We start from the raw sequence: 18,335 nt of genomic DNA, 5'->3' as shown, positions 1-18,335 counted from the left end.
TATGTTTTAGGAAGCTCTCACTGTATTGATTGCCCATAATTTTAACTGTCTCTCCCCAAATTCCCTCCCTTGTTCCTTTCTGTTCTCCCTCTCCCCATTTGATACTCCTGTTCTAGCTGCCATCCATCCATTCATCCATCCATCCATCCATCGATCCATCACTATCCTATTTACTTTCCCTAATGAGATCTCTCTGCCCTCGTTAGTCCTGTGTTCTATACCTATGCTCTATGAGTCTATGGATTGTAGCTTGGTTATTCTCAACTTAACAGCTAATATCTACATATAAGAATACATACCACATTTGTCTTTCTGGGTCTGGGATATATCACTCGGGATGATTTTTTTTTCTAGTTACATCCATTTACCTGCGAATTTCATTTCATTTTAAAAAAAATCTGTATAATACTCCCTTGTGTAAATGTACCACATTTTCTTTATTAATTCTTCTGTTGAGGGACAACTAGGTTGTTTCCAATTTCTGGCTATTATGAATTAGAGCAGCAATGAATATGGTTGAGCAAGTGTCTCTATGGTAGGATGAGGAAGAAGCACCTTTGGCTTCAATCCGTCATGTGGTAAGTGTCCAGTAATTGTGAAGTTTTAAGGGTATGGAATACAGCTCAGTACTATAATGCTTGCCTACCATATGTAACACCCTGAATTTGATCCTCAGTAGCATAAGCACCAAATGTTTTGTCTTTACCTATTAATACAGAAAAATTAACCAAGTAGAATGTATTGAATAGAAGACAGAAGCCTAGAGATACTTATAGACTATAGTGACTGTTATGAACCTGTCAATTTCATAAATAGCAGAATAAAGCCATATTCTTTTTTTCACTTTGCATCTTTTCTCATGTCTCAGCCCAGAATCAGCAGTTACAGCTCCTGGAAGTGTCTGAGTAACTGCAATATAAACAAAGAAGTTTGAAGGGACAGAGCGGTTTCTAGCACTCCCCATAAAAAAGTTTCCAAGGGGCAGTTTAAGAATTTGTCTACTGCTGGAGAGATGGCTCAGTGGTTAAGAGCACTGGCTGCTCATCCAGAGGACCAGAGTTCAATTCTCAACACACACATGACAACTCACAACTGTAACTCCAAGATCTGACACCCTCACACAGACATACATGCAGGCAAAACACCAGTGCACATAAAATAACAATAAATGAATAAGTTATTTTACTTTGATGACCCTCCATGAGAAACAAAACCCTTCCTGAGAAATGGATGGTGGGTGGTGGTGGGAATGGGAGGTCAGGAGGAAGAAGGAATTGGGATTGATATGTAAAATAAGATTGTTTTTAATTTAAATAAAAATTAATTAAAAAAGAATTTGTCTACTTTTCTGGATTTATATGTGCTTAGAAAGAGGCATGGATAGAATCAAGATAAAAGAGAGGCAGAGGTCTTATACTCCTTCAAGGGTGTCCTTGAAGAGAATTTGTGTCAACAGCAGACACTATATATGCAATGTTCCTGAAGGCTTTCACAGATAACATCGTGTTTGAGCTTTACAATAACTTTAGAATGTCTCTAAGGCTATTAACCTCCTTTACTCACTCATTCTATTCATAGTTACTGAACACTTTCTATGCACAGGCACTTGTGAAAACTATGCACAAAATTCTCAACTTTAGACTTTTTTGTATTAATTTACTTTTTACATTCCAGTCCCAGTTCCCCCTCTCTCCTTTCCCCCCATTTCCTCCACTCCCTCTCCCATCTGCTCCACCAAGAGGGTAAGGTATCCCCTAGGAAGTCTACTAAGTCTGTCCCATCATCTAGTTGAGGCAGGACTAAAGCACCTCTCTAACCCCACACCCCTGTGTCTAGGCTGGGCAAGGTATCTCTCCATATAGAATGGCCTCCACTAAGTAGTTTGATCTTAGACACACTGCCAGTGGCCTCATATATTGTCACAGTCACACCATTGTCACCTATTTTAAGGGAGTTGAGTTTGATCTTATGCAGGTTCCCCATTTGTCAGACCTGAGTCAGTGATCTCTCACTAGCTTGGGTCAGCTGATTCTGTGGGTTTCCCCATCATGGTCTTGAGTCCTTTGTTCATATTTTTGTTCCTCCCTCACTTCAATTGTACTCCAGGAGCTTGGTCCATTGGTTAATTGTGGATTTCTGCATCTGCTTCCATCTGTTTCTGGAAGAGGGGTCAAGCTTTTCTGGGATTGTAGGCTGGGTATCTTTTGCTTTATGTCTGGTATCCACTTATGAGTGAGTACATACTATATTTGTCTTTCTGGTTTTGGGTTATCTCACTTAGGATGTTTTTTCCTAGTTCAGTACATTTGACTATGAATTTTAGGGTGTCATTTTTTTCTTACTACTGAGAATACTCCATTGTGTAAATATACCATATTTTCTTTATTCATTGTTCAGCTGATGGGCATCTAGGCTGTTTTCAACTTTAGACTTTTAATCTAGTGAGTGAGATGCATAACCAACAAACAAGCCAGCAAGTAAATATTTCTTCAAGGATGGAATTCTACTCATAGCTACTGGCAATGTGATCACTAAATATTTTGATACTTTCCCCATATGTGAGTATAAGATGTGATAGGTGAAGCCAAAACAACGAATGTATCCCTGAGGTGGAGAACCATGGTGATGGGGGCATTTTATAAGGAGGAAAAGGGAAGATACTCTGAAGAGCTAGCACTTAAATCAAAACATGAAGGACCAGAACAATTATACCTTGACTTTTTTCTTAGTTAATAAGGCCTGCTGCTTAAAAGATTAAGAAAATAATAGACGTTGGTTTATATATAGAAAAAATAATATGGAATGGACTATCTTGCGAGAAAATAATCTCTCATCATTAGGAGGAATTAAGCATAAATTGCATGAATATATATCAATTAGGCACAATTTATCCACCAGATTATGCATTAAACTAAATAGATTGTGAGACTTGTTTCAACTTGGAATTACTTGATTCTTTGAAAAATATAAAACCCTATAAATCTCTAATGCTGCCTCAGTCTATAAAATAATCACAGCTACTGTTAACTCTAGGTCATTTTGTGATTTCACAGTTGAACATGATCATGTTAGTGTACATTGGTACCAAAACTTATGCAGTTGAAAGGGTTATATGCAGAATGTCTTGCATAAGGTCATAAATATGTAAAGAACACATGTGCAAACCAAGACATTACAGTGATGGCCTGGTACTAGAGTCTCTGGTGATCTTCATTTCATTGTTTCAACTTTTGAAAGTTTTCCCCAAACATGAAACTATGTCCATGGGTTTACTTGTGAGCACGTTAAAGTGGGAATGGAGGAGGGACCTCTTCAACATTTGGTCACTGCTTGTAACATTTTCCTTTTCTTAATTTGTAGTGATTTTACATGGCTATCAAATAAGAGAAAAAGGATATCCAAAAAGCAGAGACTATCTTCAATATACCTCAACAGCAACAGGACAGACCACAGCAAAACCTCTCCTACAGCTGACTAACCAAACACATCATGTAACTTTAGGAGCAAAATCAAGGGATGGTCATATTGAAATGGCTGCTGAAGACTCCACCTCTGAAAACACAGCTCACACAACAACCAAAACAACAATCCCAGTAACTACAAAAATCCTTCTACCCAGCAGCCCACTTAACTACACCTTTGTTACACCTAATAACTCACATGTGACTGCTTTATCTACTGAAGGTACCATTGGTCCTAGTTCAGTTGCACATTTATTAGTTAATGCATCTGGAGCTAGTCTATCCACTGCCAATCATATAACCGGGAGAACTCCCCAACTTGGTGGTCAGACTACCCTCCCCAAAACATTTCTCACAGCATCACACAAAAGCACAACCAATCAAAAGCCAACTCCACCCATCTATGTCCCAGGAACATCAGTACCTACACAAAAGGTCAGCTTTGCAACCTTACCTGCCGTTATAGTTCTTGGGCCCACTCTAGCAACTAAGTCATCACCAGCTAAGACGGGGACATATGAAGTTCTAAATGGAAGCAGGCTCTGTATAAAAGCAGAGATGGGGCTAGAGCTGATTGTTCAAGAAAACGATTTGGTAAGTTGGGGGTAGTAAGATGATAATGCTATCTTCAAAGTCTGACTGGGGTTGTTTTGCTGAGAAAGAACATCTCTTTCTGGGTGGTGGTGGCACATACCTTTAATCTCAGCACTCATGAGGCAGAAAAGAACAGTTCTCTTTATCCGATCTTTCGGTGAGACAGGTAGCTAGCTGTGGGTTCCTTTCCTGTGTTCTCTATAATAAAGGAATGTGTTCCAGAAGAAAAGTTAAAATAGAGAAGGCAAAGAGAACTTCAGTATGTATACTTCTCAATTAGAGCCATCACTGTCAATATTAGGGATGTTAAATGACAAGCACAGCCTGGTTTTGTCCTTCTGCATGACTTCCTAGCCTAAGTTCCTTTCTGACATGAGATGTTGGAATCCGATGTTCCCCATGGCTCCAGCCCACTGTGATATTAATACAGAAATCCAGGTTAACAAGAACATTAGGGAAAGAGGTTATATAAAGCATTTTCTTATGAAGAAGCCATCATAAATGTATTTTCTTTTAGTTTTTAATCCAACCCCCCTCACATATCTGTATTTGATGCAGAAGTACTTTAGAATATAAAGTCTTCCTTCTATCACCTTTTAATAAATTGAATTAAAAAATTGATTTCCATGCAGTTTGCCTCCTATGAGTTACCCATTAAGAAGTTCCTATCATGGGGAATTCCTTCTAAAAAAAAATCTTTTAAACAGTGCTTGGAAGTAAGAGGGTGCCATCCACTAGGGGAGTTTGTGGTTTTCAAATAAACATCCATTTATTTATTACTCATTTAGTGACTTGTACTTTGGGGGTCTCTGGCTTGAGTGTCCTCTATTCTCTCACTGAGTAGATCTATCTTATTTGGTTTAGGATTTTGCAACTCAGAGACACTTCAACATTGACCCCAGCTTAACCCACGCTTCTGGGAAATGTGGCTCCCAAAGATCAAACCTCTTCTTGGATTTCCAAGGTGGATCAGTGAATATCACATTTATCAAGGTGAGGCATGAATTTCATCACACTGACCGGCTCTAGCATAGCTTGGCTTCTCCTCTGGTGTTGGTTCTTCAGTGCTACATTGCAAGCTAGGGCTTGGCAAAAGGATCTAAGAACCTCTTGAGTTCGGCTCAGATAAGAATAAGGAACTTGGTAGGTAGAAGAAGGAAGTGTTGACATCATGTTTGCCTTCTTCCCCCTTGGCCTACTCTGGCAAGTCCAAGAAGGGCTCCTGTGCCTCTCAGGAGAGCCTTAGCTTTGTGTATGTGGGACGTCTAGTCACCAGTGACCTTTGTAGATTGCTCAAGGAGGGAGTAGCAGGGATGAAAAGATTTGTGGAAATTCTCAGCGGACATTAGATAAGTGGGGTTATTCTAAAACAAACACCAAATACCAGAATGGGTTCTTTCCAATCCCTGAAGGCAAAACCCACAGATTACAAAGGCTCTGAATTTTCCTGACAGGAGCTAGAGACAGCCATATAGAGTGGAAAAGGCTTAGGCATTGAGGTCATAGGCATCTGTAAATTTGACTGTATCACTTATTTGTTTTGTGGCAACCTTAATCCACTTAATTTTTATTACTTAAAAATGAGAAAAGGGATTATTTTTATAAAAGCATATGCATTGTAGAGAAAGAGGTGGATATTTTACAGCTACCCACAATGGGCAGATATCTGGGGGCAAGGCAAATAGATGAACCTGGTCATCCCACTGTTCAGAAAGGAACTTAGCTCATGGTGGAACTGAAAGAGCCAGTATTAGCTGCATGTACTCAAGCTACTTGGGGGATGTTTCTTAATCTGGAAAATGGAAATTATGAGACAAGTTATTCTGACTTTTGGGAGGATGAGAAGTGTACATATAAACTATTTAACACAGTATTTATGTATGCATGGAAATGATTTAGCTTGGAACATAGTTGTTAAGGACAAAGTAAAGCTATTAATTGTCTCTTACTTGTGATTCTGGATTGATTAACCCTTCATTTTATAAGATGAGGTTATTGGGATGAGCTCAGCCATGAAGGTTAACTTGATAGAAAAGGATGTTTCCGGGGAAATCAGAAATAAAAAAATAAGGCAAATCCTACATTTAAAAGTAATTTTCCTTATAATGGTTAAAACAGGGAATTTTCTTGTTGTGCAGGCTAAAAATAAGGCAGGTCAGATGAACCAAGATGCAACAGGATAAGCCAGTAGCCTCCTTCCTATGCATTATGTTTAAACAATTTCTATGAGATGCAGAAACTCTGCAAGAAGACAAAGGTTCAGAGCCTCTTTATTTCTCTCCTGTCCTGACTAAAGATGGTTAGCCTGTGATACACCAGCAAAGGAGCCAAAGCCACATTTCTGATCACCATTGGAGAATGCTTTTGGGATGTTGGGTGGAAAGAGGAAGGGCTTCTATCTCCATCTAGATCTTTATTACCTGTCCACTCATTTAGAATTTGGAAGCATTTAGGTTTTTCTAGAGAGGCAGGGATTCAAGACTTAGGTGGAATCTGTTCAAACTGTCCAGCCCAAGGGCATCAAAAAGAGAGGTAAGGAGGAGCATCAAGAAACAGAGGGAGGAAGAAAAAGACAGACAGACAGATGCACGCATGCGTGCACGCACGTGTGCACGGGCGTGTGCACACACACACATACACACACATGTGCACGCACACACACGCACACACACACATACACACACACACACACACACACACACACACACACACACACACAGAGAATGAGAAACTGCTTAAGCCAAAAGAGTGCACTTAAATTCAAAGACTTTAGGAGCTAAGCATAGTAGAGTAGAAGCAGACTAATGAAAATACATTTTCTCCTTTAATATTTTTATTTTAAATGTTTTGACGAAGATTACAACTTACCTTTCCTAGGACTTGGAGAACTTGAGCTTGATCAGACCTAGAAGTCTGTTCCTTGAGGACTAGCTCTCATAGTTCCAGAAGCTGCTATGTAAGCAGCCACATGAGAAAAACAATCAGTGGTGCTACCCAGATATGCTACCTGCAAACCACACAATGAACAGCACAGCAAGATACTCTCAAAGAGACAATCATAGCACTTATATCTTGGGGTAGCCAACAACCACTTAATTGGATTTAAGGCCTCCTCAGCCCCTACTGAATTCCCTATTTATGTGTGATGCTATAAACCTAGAGATCCACTCATGCTGGTAAGGCTGTGGGGCATCTTATGGGCTAATCCCTCTGCAGTCTCTTACTCTCTTTATCTTGACCAATTGTGGGTCTCTATGGTAACAATGATCTACTGAACAAAATATCTTCTTTGATGAGAAGATGCACTAATTCACAGATCTGCAGTAAGCCATCAGAAGTCAGTTTAGTAGTAGGCTCTCCACCATGATCTATGATCATCCAGCCACAGGCTTTTACCCACAATATCGTGTAGGTCATCTATAGTGTGGACTGGTCCTCAAATCCAACCAGAGAGTGGTCAGTCACTTCCACAAACATTTTGCCATGATTATAGCGGTGATTTACCTTGCCAGGCTGGCCATAATTATAGCTTTTTGGGTTCACAGCTGGGTGAGTTTTATGATTACTTTTTACCCCCAGTTGCATTCACAGCAACTTCCAGTATAGTATAAAAGTTAGCCAATAGGAATGATGCTCCCTAGTGAGTACCAGCTTGATCTCTGTGTTGTATGACTTAAGTATGTGTCATCTTCAGAAACAGGGTCTTGCTGTGAAGTTCTTGAGGGTAAGCTAGGGCATTATCATAAAAGCAGCATCTTTTTCACTTCACCTACAAACTATGTGTATCTGAGGGAAATGCACAACTACTCTGAGCTTTCTAATTAGTCAGTCTAAAACTGATATTTATTGTGTCTTAGAGGGTTATTGTGAAGGCCAAATGAGGCCATGGAGTGGAAATCGTGTACTTGGTAAACTCTGACACCATTCTAGAAATGCCAAACACCTACACAGAAGGTAATGAAGATCCTAAGGGTAGGGAAGATTCTAGAAGAGTCAGAGTAGAATTGTACCCATTCTTTCACTGCTCCTTAAATTAGCCTAACACCATAGCCTAAGTAATTTGCAAGCATAGCAACCAATATATTATCTAACTTAAATCTTTTCAACAGTGTCTCTCTTTGCTTTTATTAAGGTAGGGGTCTTTCTTTTGGCAAGGGTTGAGATAGGGTCTCACTACATAGCCCTGGCTGGCCTGGAACTCGCTATGTAGACCAGAGTGGCCTCAAATTCATAGAAACCTTCCTGCCTCTGCTTCTGAAGTGCTGTGATTAAAGATGTGTTCTACCACACACAGCTGGGATAGAAGGTCTTGCAACATGGACTGTGGATGCAGAACTAAAAGTCTCTTTAATGTAGAAATAAATCCTAGGCAAAGAATAACCTGAGTAGATGGCATATGAAATCAATATAGACAGAACTTGGGCCTCAGATACTTTCCTCTATAGCAAATAGATTGTTGTACTTGACTCTAAGAATGATGAGCCTAGTCTTCTGCTGAGTCCTTGAACATGTCTGACATGCAGTTGATGTTAAAAACAAGTTAATTCTAGTTTGGCATTAGCAGTAGGTGGCAATTTCTTACCCTGTCCACCTTAGGGCTGTGGCCTTGAGTAACACTCACTCTTCATTTTTGTTCTCACATGGAATGTCTGCTATACTTTCTGGTACGAACTAAGAAGGCATCATCATAGGCCACTCAATGAATTGCAGGATCTAGAATTCCTGTACCTTCTGAGTGGTCTGACTAACTAATGTTGTACTGTGCAATGAATCACAGGGGTATGGACTATAATATGATCATAATTAATAAATTTCTTTTATGATTACATGTGAAACATTTTTTCCACTTTCATGTTAAAGTTGGGCCTCTTTATTTTTTTTTGTTATTTTACATATCCATTCCAGTTCCCTCTCCCTCCCTTCCTCTTTCTCTCTCTCCCGTGGCTCCCTCACCACCCTCCCATCCCATCCCCCTCCCCCATTCACAGTGAGGGTGATGCCTTCCAGGAAGAATCATCAAAATCTGTCAAGTACTTTGGAGTAGGGACTAGGCCCTCCCTCCTGCCTCAAGGTTAAGGGAGTATTCCTCCATGGGGAATATACTCCCAAAGTCCTTTTGTGCACCAGAGATACATCCTGGTTCCACTGTCAGAGGTCCCTTAGACTGCCCAGGCCTTCTAACTGAGACCCATGTTCAGGGGTCTGGGTGGGTCCAATGCTGGATTCCCAGCTATCAGTCTGGGGGCCCAGTAGCTCTTCCTTGTTCAGGTCAGCTGTCTTGTTGGGGTTTCTGTACCCTGGTCTCGTCCTCCCTCTCTGCATCTGGATTCCAGGATTTCTGCTCAGTGTTTAGCTATGGGTGTCTGCTTCTGTTTCCATCAGCTCCTAGATGAGGGATCTATGGTGGTGGATAAGTTAGTCATCAATCTCATTATCAGGGAAGAACATTTATGGTAGCCTTTCCACTGTTGCTCAAATTGTAAGTTGGGGTCAGTCTTGTAGGTCTTTGGACATTTCTCTAGAGTCATTCTTCCCCTCAAACTTATAATGACCCCCTCTTTTATGGCCTCTCTCTCTCTCTCTCTCTTTTCTCTCATCTATTCCTCCCCTGACTCAATCTAACTAGTCCCACATACTTTCCTCCCCTTCACTTTATCCTAGTTCCCTCTCTACTCACTGCCCCCATCCCAGTCCCAATATGCTCAGGAGATCTTGTTCCTTTCCCCTTGTGTGAGGGACATTGTATGAATCTCTTACATTCCTCCTTGAATTCTAGTTTCTCTGGCGGTGTGAATTATAAGCTAGTGATCTTTTGCTTTATGTCTAAAATGCATATATGAGTGAGTACATACCATGTTCCTCTTTTTGCTACTGGGTTACCTCATTCAGAATGGTTTCTTCAAGTTCTATCCATTTGCATGAGAATTTCTGGATTCCATTTTTTTTTTCTGCTGACTAGTATCCCATTGTGTAAATGTACCACATCTTATTTATCCATTCTTCAGTTAAGGGGCATCTAGGTTGCTTCCAGGTTCTTGATACTACAAATAATGCTGCTATGGACATAGATGAACAGATGTCTTTGTTGCGTGGATGTGCATCATTTGGGTATATGCCTAAGAGTGGCATTGCTGGGTCCTGTGGTAGACTGATTCCCATTTTCCTAAGGAATCAACATTCTGATTTCCAAAATGGCTGTAAACTTGCACTCCCACCAGCAGTGAAAGAGTATTCCCCTTTCTCCAAAACCTCTCTAGCATAAGTTGTCATTGGTCTTTCTAATTTTAAACATTCTGGCAGGAGTAAAATGGTATCTCAGAGTTGTTTTGATTTGCATTTCCCTGATGGCTAAGGATGTTGATCACTTTCTTAAGTGTCTTTCAGCATTTTTTTTTATTTCCTCTATTGAGAATTCTCTCTTCAGTTCTGTTCCCCATTTTTAATATGGTTGTATGGTGTTTTGGTGACTAGTTTCTTGAGTTCTTTGTATATTTTGGAAATGTAAGGTAGGTGAAGATCTTTTCTCAGTCTTTGGGCTGCTGTTTGGTCTTGTCAACTGTTCCTTTGTCTTAAAGAAGCTTCTCAGTTTGAGGAGGTCACATTTATTAATTGTTGAACTCAGTGTCTGTTCTACTGGAGTTATGTTCAGGAAGCCATCTCCTGTACCAATTTGTTCAAGGGTACCTCCCACTTTCTCTTGTAGGAGGTTCAGTATGGCTGGATTTATGTTGAGGTCTTTGATCCATTTGGAGTGGAGTTTTGTGCATGATGATAGACATGGGTTTATCTGCAGTCTTCTATATACCATCATCCAGTTGTGCCAGCACCATTTGTTGAAGATGCTTTCCTCCCCCCATTGTATTCTTTTAGCTGTTTTGTGAAAAATCAGTTGTTCATAGGTGTGTGGGTTAATATCAGGATTTTTGTTTCAATTCCATTGGTCTACTTGTCTATTTATGTGCCAGTACCAGGCTGTTTTCAGGACTATAACTCTGTAGAACAGTTTGAAGTTGGGAATGGTGATGCCTCCTGAAGTTCCTTTATTGTGCAGGGTTGTTTTGGGTTATCCTGGGTCTTCTATTTTTCCATATAAAGTTGATTATTATCCTTTCATGGTCAGTGAAGAATTGTGCTGGGATTTTGGTGGGAATTGCATTGAATCTGTAGATTGCTTTTGGCAAGACTGCCATTTTTGCTATGTTGATCCTCCCTATTCAAGAGCATGGGAGATCTTTCCATTTTCTGGTATCTTCTTTGATTTCTTTCTTAAAAAGACAAAGTTCTTGCTATATAGGTCTTTGACTTGTTTTGTAATTGTTACCCCAAGATATTTTATGTTGTTTGTGGGTATTGTGAAGGGTGATGTTTCTCTTATTTTTTCTCAGCCCCTTTGTTGTCTTATATATAGTAGAGCTATTGATATATTTTGAGTTTATATTGTATCGTGCTAGTTTGATTAATGTGTTTATCAGCTGTAGGAGTTCCCTGGTAGAGATTTTTGGGTTGCTTATATAAGATATCATATCATCTGCAAATAGTGACAGTTTGACTTCTTCCTTTCCAGTTTACATTCCCTTGATTTCCTTTTGTTGTCTTATTGCTTTAGTTAGAACTTCAAGTTCAATATTGAAGGGATATGGAAAGAGAGAGGGCAGCCTTGTCTTGTTCCTGATTTTAGAGAAATCGTCTTAACCTTCTCTCCATTCAGTTTGATGTTGGCTATTGGTTTACTGTATATTGCTCTTATTATCTTTAGGTATTTTCCTGTTATCTCTGATCTCTCTAAAACCTTTATCATGAAAGTGTGTTGAATTTTGTCAAAGGCTTTTTAAGCATTTAATGAGATGATCATGTGGCTTTTGTTTTTCAGATTGTTTATGTAGTGATCACACTGATAGATTTTTGTATGTTGAACCATCCCTGCAACCCAGGGATGAATCTGGCTTGGTCATGGTGGATGATTTCTCTGATGTGTTCTTGGTTTCGATTTGCTAGTATTTTATTGAGTATTTTTGCATCAATGTTCATGAGGGATATTGGTCTGTAGTTCTCTTTCTTAGTTGTGTCTTTATGTGGCTTGTGTACCAAGGTAAGTGTGACCTCGTAAAAAGAGTTTGGTAATGAACCTTCTGCTTCTATTGTGTGGAACAATTTGAGGTGTATTGGTATTAGCTCTTCTTTGAACTTCTGGTAGAATTATGCACTGAATTCATCTGGTCCTGGGCTGTGTTTGGTTGGAAGGCTGTTGATGACTGCTTTTATTTTATTAGGGGTTATAGGTCTATTTAAGTTTCTTATCTGTTCTTGATTTAATTTTGGTAAGTGATAGTTATCCAGTAATTTTTCGATTTCCTTTGAATTTTCATATTTTGTGGAGTACATGTTTTCAAAGTATGACCTGAAAATTGTCTGGATATTCTCAGTTTCCGTTGTTATGTTCCCCTTTTTGTTTCTGATATTGTTAATTTGCATGTCCCCTCTCTGCTTTTTGATTGGTTTGGATAAAGGTTTGTCTATCTTGTTGATTTTCTCAAAAAAAAAAAAAAAAAAACAAAACAACTATTTGTTGCATTGATTTTTTTGTATTGTTTTCCTAGTTTCTACTGTATTGATTTCAGCCCTTAACTTGATTATTTCCTGGCATATATTCCTCTGGGGTTAGTTTGCTTCTTTTTTGTCTAAGGCTTTCAGTTGTGCTGTTGATTCTCTAATGTGACTATCCTCTGTTTTCTTCATATGGGCACTTAGTGCAATGAACTTTCCTTGTAGCACTGCTTTCAAAGTGTCCCATAAGTTTGGGTAAGTTGTGTCTTCATTCTTGTTGAATTTTAAAAAAAAATGTTAATTTCTTTCTTATTTCTTCCGTGACCCACGTATGGTACAATTGGGCATAGTTTAGTTTCCATGTATTTTAAGGTTTCTGCAATTTGTATTGTTGTTGAATTCCAACTTTAAAGCATGATAAGATACAGGGGAATATTTCAATTTTTTTTGTATCTGTTGAGGTTTGTTATGTTGCCTAGTATGTGGCTGATTTTTAGAGAAGTTCCATGTAGAGCTGAGAAGAAGATATATTCTTTTGTGTTTGGATGGAATCTTCTATAGATATCTGTTAAATCCAAGTGGGGCATAACTTCTATTAGTTCTTTTGTTTCTTTGTTAAGTTTCTGTCTGGTGGTTCTGTCTAGTGGTGATAGTTGGGAGTTGAAGTGTCTCACTATGAGAGTGTGAGGTTTTATGTGAGCTTTGAGTTTTAGTAGCGTTTCTTTTAGGAATGTGGGCGTCTTTGTATTTGTGGCATAAATGTTCAGAATTGAGACTTTGTGATGATGTATTTCTCCTGTGATGAATCTGAAATGGCCTTCTTCCTCTCTTTTTATTGAGTTTGGTTTGAAGTCTGACTTGTCAGATATTAGGATAGCTACACCTGCTTGCTTCTTGGGTCCATTTGATTGGAAAATGTTTTCTCAACTCTTTACCCTGAGGTAATGTCTGTCTTTGAAGCTTAGATGTGTTTCTTGTATGCAACAGAAGGATCATTCTGTCTTTGTATGCATTCTTTTGGCCTGTATCTTTTTATAGGTGAGTTAAGACCATTAATGTTGAGGGAAAGTAAGGACCATTGATTGTTAATTCTTGTTTGTTTTAGATTTGTTGAAGTTGGTGGTACTGTGAATATATTTGCCCTGTTTTATCCTTTGCATTCTGGTAAAGTGGGACTATCTATTACCTACATCTTTGTGACTGTATTTAACTTCCTTGGGTTGGAGTTTTCCTTCCAGAACTTTCTCTAGGGCTGGATTTCTGGACATGTATTATGAAAATCTGGCTTTGTCATTGATTATCTTGTTTTCTCTGTCTATAGTGATTGAGAGTTTTGCTGTGTATAGTAGCCTGTGCTGGCATCCGTGGACTCTTAGTACTTATAGAACATCTCTCAGGACCTTCTTGACTTGAGAGTTTCCATGGAGAAGTCAGTAGTTCTGCTTTTATATGTTACCTGGCCTTTTTCCTTCACTGTTCTTATTATTCTTTCTTTATTCTGTATGTTAGGTGTTTTGATTATTATGTGTCGAGGGGGGTCTTTTTTCTTTGGTCCAGTCTATTTGTTGTTCAGTATGCTTCATAGGCATTTTCTCCTTCAGATTGGGAAAGTTTTCTTCAATGATTTGTTGAATTGTTTTCTGCACCTTGGAGCTGGTCTTTTTCGTCTTTTTCACCTTTTTCTATGCCTATTATTTTTAGGTTTAGCCTTTTCATGGTGTCCTACATTTCCTGGATGTTTTGTGTGGATTTAAGATTTTCTTTGGTTGATGAATCTATTTCCTCTAGTTTATTTTCAGCGCCTGAGGTTGTCTCTTCCATCTCTTCTATTGTGTTGGTTATGTTTGCATGTGTAGTTCCTGATCATTTGTCTAGATTTTGTATTTCCAGTATTCCCTCAGTTTGTGTTTTCTTTTTTTTCTGTTTCAGTTTTCAAGTCTTGAACTGTTTGAGCTGCTTCCTTCATCTATTTGATTGTTTTTTTCTTGGCTTTCCTTACTTTCTTTAAGGGATTTGTTCATTTCTTGCATTTTTTTTTTTGGGGGGGGGAAGGCTTGGTCTTTTCCTCTATTTCTTCCAATTTTTTGGTTGTTTTTCTCTTCTATTTCTTTAAGGGATTGTCTCATATCATCTCTATTTTTTTAAATCATTCTCTTCTGCTTCACCTGCTTTGGTGTGTTCAGGTCTAGTTGGTGTAGAGTCCTTAGATTCTGGTGTTGTCATGCTTGTCTTTCTATTGTTAGGTGTTTTCTTGTATTGCTGTATTTCCTTTTTTCAGTTGGGTGCAGGTGGAGTCTCTCTCTATGCTACTTTCCCCGTAGGTGTAGGTGGGTCAGGAGTTGGATGTCTGTAGCTCTGGGTGGTCAAAGCTCTTTAGGAGGTCTCTTATCCCGTAGTGGCCTAGCCATGGGGGATAAAGTTGAACCAGCAGGTACTCAGGGTGTTCCTCTGACAGAGGCCTGGTGATGGGGGTTCACGTGTGAAACTTTTAAAAGTAAATAATTTGATTTTATATTCTACTTTTGGTTACATTATTATTATTTTTATACCATTCTGGTGATAACAATATAAATCATTAATTTTGAATAATAGAAAGGGCCAAGGACAGAGCTCAGTGATAGAGTATATGCTTATTTTGCATGACAGCCTGGATTCAATTCTTATCACCAAACAGATACACAAATTTCCTTTTAAATTGATTCCTTCATACCCAAATTAATTCTATTGAGCATTCTGTGCCTCTAGTCTTTCAGGCTGCTGTAGGATTGCTGTGTAGTTTCTTTTTATTTCCATAATAAAAACTTGTACATAAGCATGGGGATATAATGTGGCCTTCAGGGAAAATAGTGTCTTTCCATTTTTGGTGGCCCATTGAACCAATCTGAAAACATGAATCTATTTATCTCTCTAGACCAATTAACCTTTTCCAAGAAAATGCATATACAATTTTGCTTATTTAATTTTCTCCAGAGGATTGATGAACTGTCAAACTTCACCCAATGTATTCTTGAGGATGGGTATCTAAGTTAATACCATTCCTCTCTGCTTTTCAGATATAATTGTCTTTTGGGAAATTGGCAGAATTCAAATTCTTCTGGTTGAAGTTTAGTTTCAGACTCTAGCAACAAGTAATAAATAGAGAAATCTGGATCCAGGAGCCATTCATTACTTATTTTTTATTTGTGTGATATGCTTACTTTTGTTGAATGTTTCAAATAAAATTATGACTAGCACAAACATATGCCATAGTCCAGTCCTCATATAAAGGACTTAATAGACTTAATAGCCAAGATTATAAATATAAAAATGGAGATTTCCCAAAGGCTAATACATTGCTGTTTTACAGGAAGAAAACTCATATTATATAAGTGAAGTGGGAGCCTATTTGACTATCTCATATACAGGTTAGTAAGAAAGCAGCTGTCATATCACTGTTTTCTGGTCCACTCATTTTCTTATCATTCATTCTGATATTCTTTGATTTTTTTTTAATAACAAGGAAGTAGTGTATAATAAAACTCTGGGGAAACTCATAACCCATATGTACTTAAGTTTATCTGATCATGGAGGATGGTGGTCTAGATTATATCAGCAATCATTATTTTTAGAAATTGCAAGTTCAGGACAATTTTAAGGGATTTGTTTTTGGAATGCAATTTATTCTGTACTCTAAATTATATATTATTCTACAAAAATAAGATATAGATAGATACCAAGCTCTGTCTGTGTTAGACACCGAGGAGTCATAATTATCCAAACTGATAAGATTCTTGCATTCCAGAAGGGAAGAACACCATACACAGCTATGTTAAACTATATTCTTAAATGGTAATGAGTTCTATGAACAAACCAAACCCAGAATGTCAGAGAATGGAGTGCTATTTTGTGTGCCCTTTGGGAAGCAGAAGAGAGACTGCTTTGAAGATGTGAGGTTTGGTCAGATTATCTCCATTTGTGGACATCTAGTTTGAGGCAACTTTTCTGGATGGCAGTAATGAAAGATACATGTGTCTTAAGGAGTAAGTTTACTAAAGTAGTTGTATTTGCTACTTTTCTATTGCTGCAGTAAAGCTTTATGGCTAAGGTAAATTATAGAAGGAAGGACTTATTTGGCTTATTGTTTCAAAGACAAGAGTTCATCACCATCATGGCAGATAAATGTGGCAACAGGAAGGCATGGGGTAAGAAACAGAACACTTAGATCTTGATCTATAAGCTAACACACACACACACACACACACACACACACACACACACACACAGAGACAGAGAGAGAGAGATAGAGAGAGAGAGAGAGAGAGAGAACACATGGGAAAAAGCACAGCATGAAGTTGTGAAAACTCAAAGCCCAACCAGAGTAATGTACTTCCTTCAACAAGGCCACACCCACAAGCAGTACTACCAACTCAAGACAAAATATCCAAATATATGAGCCTATGCGGGACATCCTCAATGAAGCCACCACACAAGCTAAGGAACATCAGGGTACTAATGTGCCCTAGAGAGTGAACATATAGCAGATGAGGTGCCAGGGATGGCCAGTCTAGGGCATGTAGAATCTCTGAATACGTAAGCTAAAGACTTGTGATTTTATTCCAAAATATATAAATATACCACAGGAAGATTTGGGTTAAGCTAATGGTGTTTCAACTTTGCACTTACGAAAGGCCATTTTGGTTCCCTCATGGAAAATTCCCCATAGTGGGGCATGTTTAAAAAAATTATGAATATTGACATTTAGAGAGATAATGTTCTTAAATGAATCTAACAAGTCTACAGAGGGCCTCAGATATTTCTCCCGAAAGTCTAGCCCTAGATAACACATTTATATTGAGCTCCTCTACTGTGTCAGTTACTGCCTTGGGAGTTTTTATTCAAAGTGTTATCATTTGATCAGTTTAAACATTATTAATGAATGATCTCTTATTAATGAAATTTGTCAAGAAAAGAAACTGGGGGTAAAGTCTATTTAACATATTTGCTATATTTTAGTGATGTTACTCAGGAGGACTTTGTCAGTGATGTTGGTTAAATGTATAAATATTGTCACAACTGACAACTAATTTTCATATGTGTCAACTTACACCTATCTTATTGAGGCTAGAGAATAAGATTATGAGTGCTAATAGAAATTGCTTAATGTTATCACTAGGGATGGACCAGATTTTAGCCAGTAGTATGGTTGTCAACTCTCAAGAAATGTGGGAAAGGAATATCAGAGGCTAAAAGATGGGGAAACTAGTTCTAGGATCATGTAATCAAGGGCAGGAGGAACAGTAGACACAGTAATGATGGTTCCCATGGCAGTGTGGTGCTGGTACTAGTATTAGTAACAGTAATTCATTATCACTAGTACTGACCACAGGTTTAATGTTAATGGGGATGATGGCAATAGGATATCTGGATTGACAGACAGATGATTTAGAGATAGGTAGATAAAATATAAAGGAAGCTACAGATGTATATCACATGATGCAGTAAACAGATAATTTAGTACATCATCTCAGATTAACTTGTTAATTTTATTTTCTTTTTTCCAACTTGTTAATTTTTGTAAGATTATTCCTTACTGTAACTGACAAACAGACAAGACACTTTGGTGCTCTGGCCCATGAAATTCTTTTTGTCATTCACAAAGACAAAGTATGACTGGAAGAGTGCTTGGTGAGTGTCAATTTGGGGCAAATGAAAATTTTCATATGTTTAACCTCACCTGCCTTAGAGATCACCTTCTTG

At 38.4% G+C, this 18,335-nt stretch overlaps 1 protein-coding gene across 1 annotated transcript in view; it reads left to right on the top strand.

Moving 5' to 3' along the window:
- Positions 1 to 18,335, top strand: part of Lamp3 (lysosomal associated membrane protein 3) — a 34,684-nt gene that overhangs the window by 2,843 nt on the left and 13,506 nt on the right. The window contains exons 2-4 of the mRNA XM_051191451.1: positions 3,361 to 4,055; positions 4,920 to 5,048; positions 15,946 to 16,003. Of these exons, the coding sequence (XP_051047408.1) occupies positions 3,361 to 4,055; positions 4,920 to 5,048; positions 15,946 to 16,003 (882 nt within the window). The remainder of the gene's footprint in view (positions 1 to 3,360; positions 4,056 to 4,919; positions 5,049 to 15,945; positions 16,004 to 18,335) is intronic.

This window comes from Phodopus roborovskii, unplaced genomic scaffold (assembly GCF_943737965.1).
Source record: "Phodopus roborovskii unplaced genomic scaffold, PHOROB, whole genome shotgun sequence".
Taxonomy (NCBI): Eukaryota; Metazoa; Chordata; class Mammalia; order Rodentia; family Cricetidae; genus Phodopus; species Phodopus roborovskii.
The sequence above is the reverse complement of the archived record's forward strand: the minus strand, read 5'-3'. Positions and strand labels throughout refer to the sequence as shown.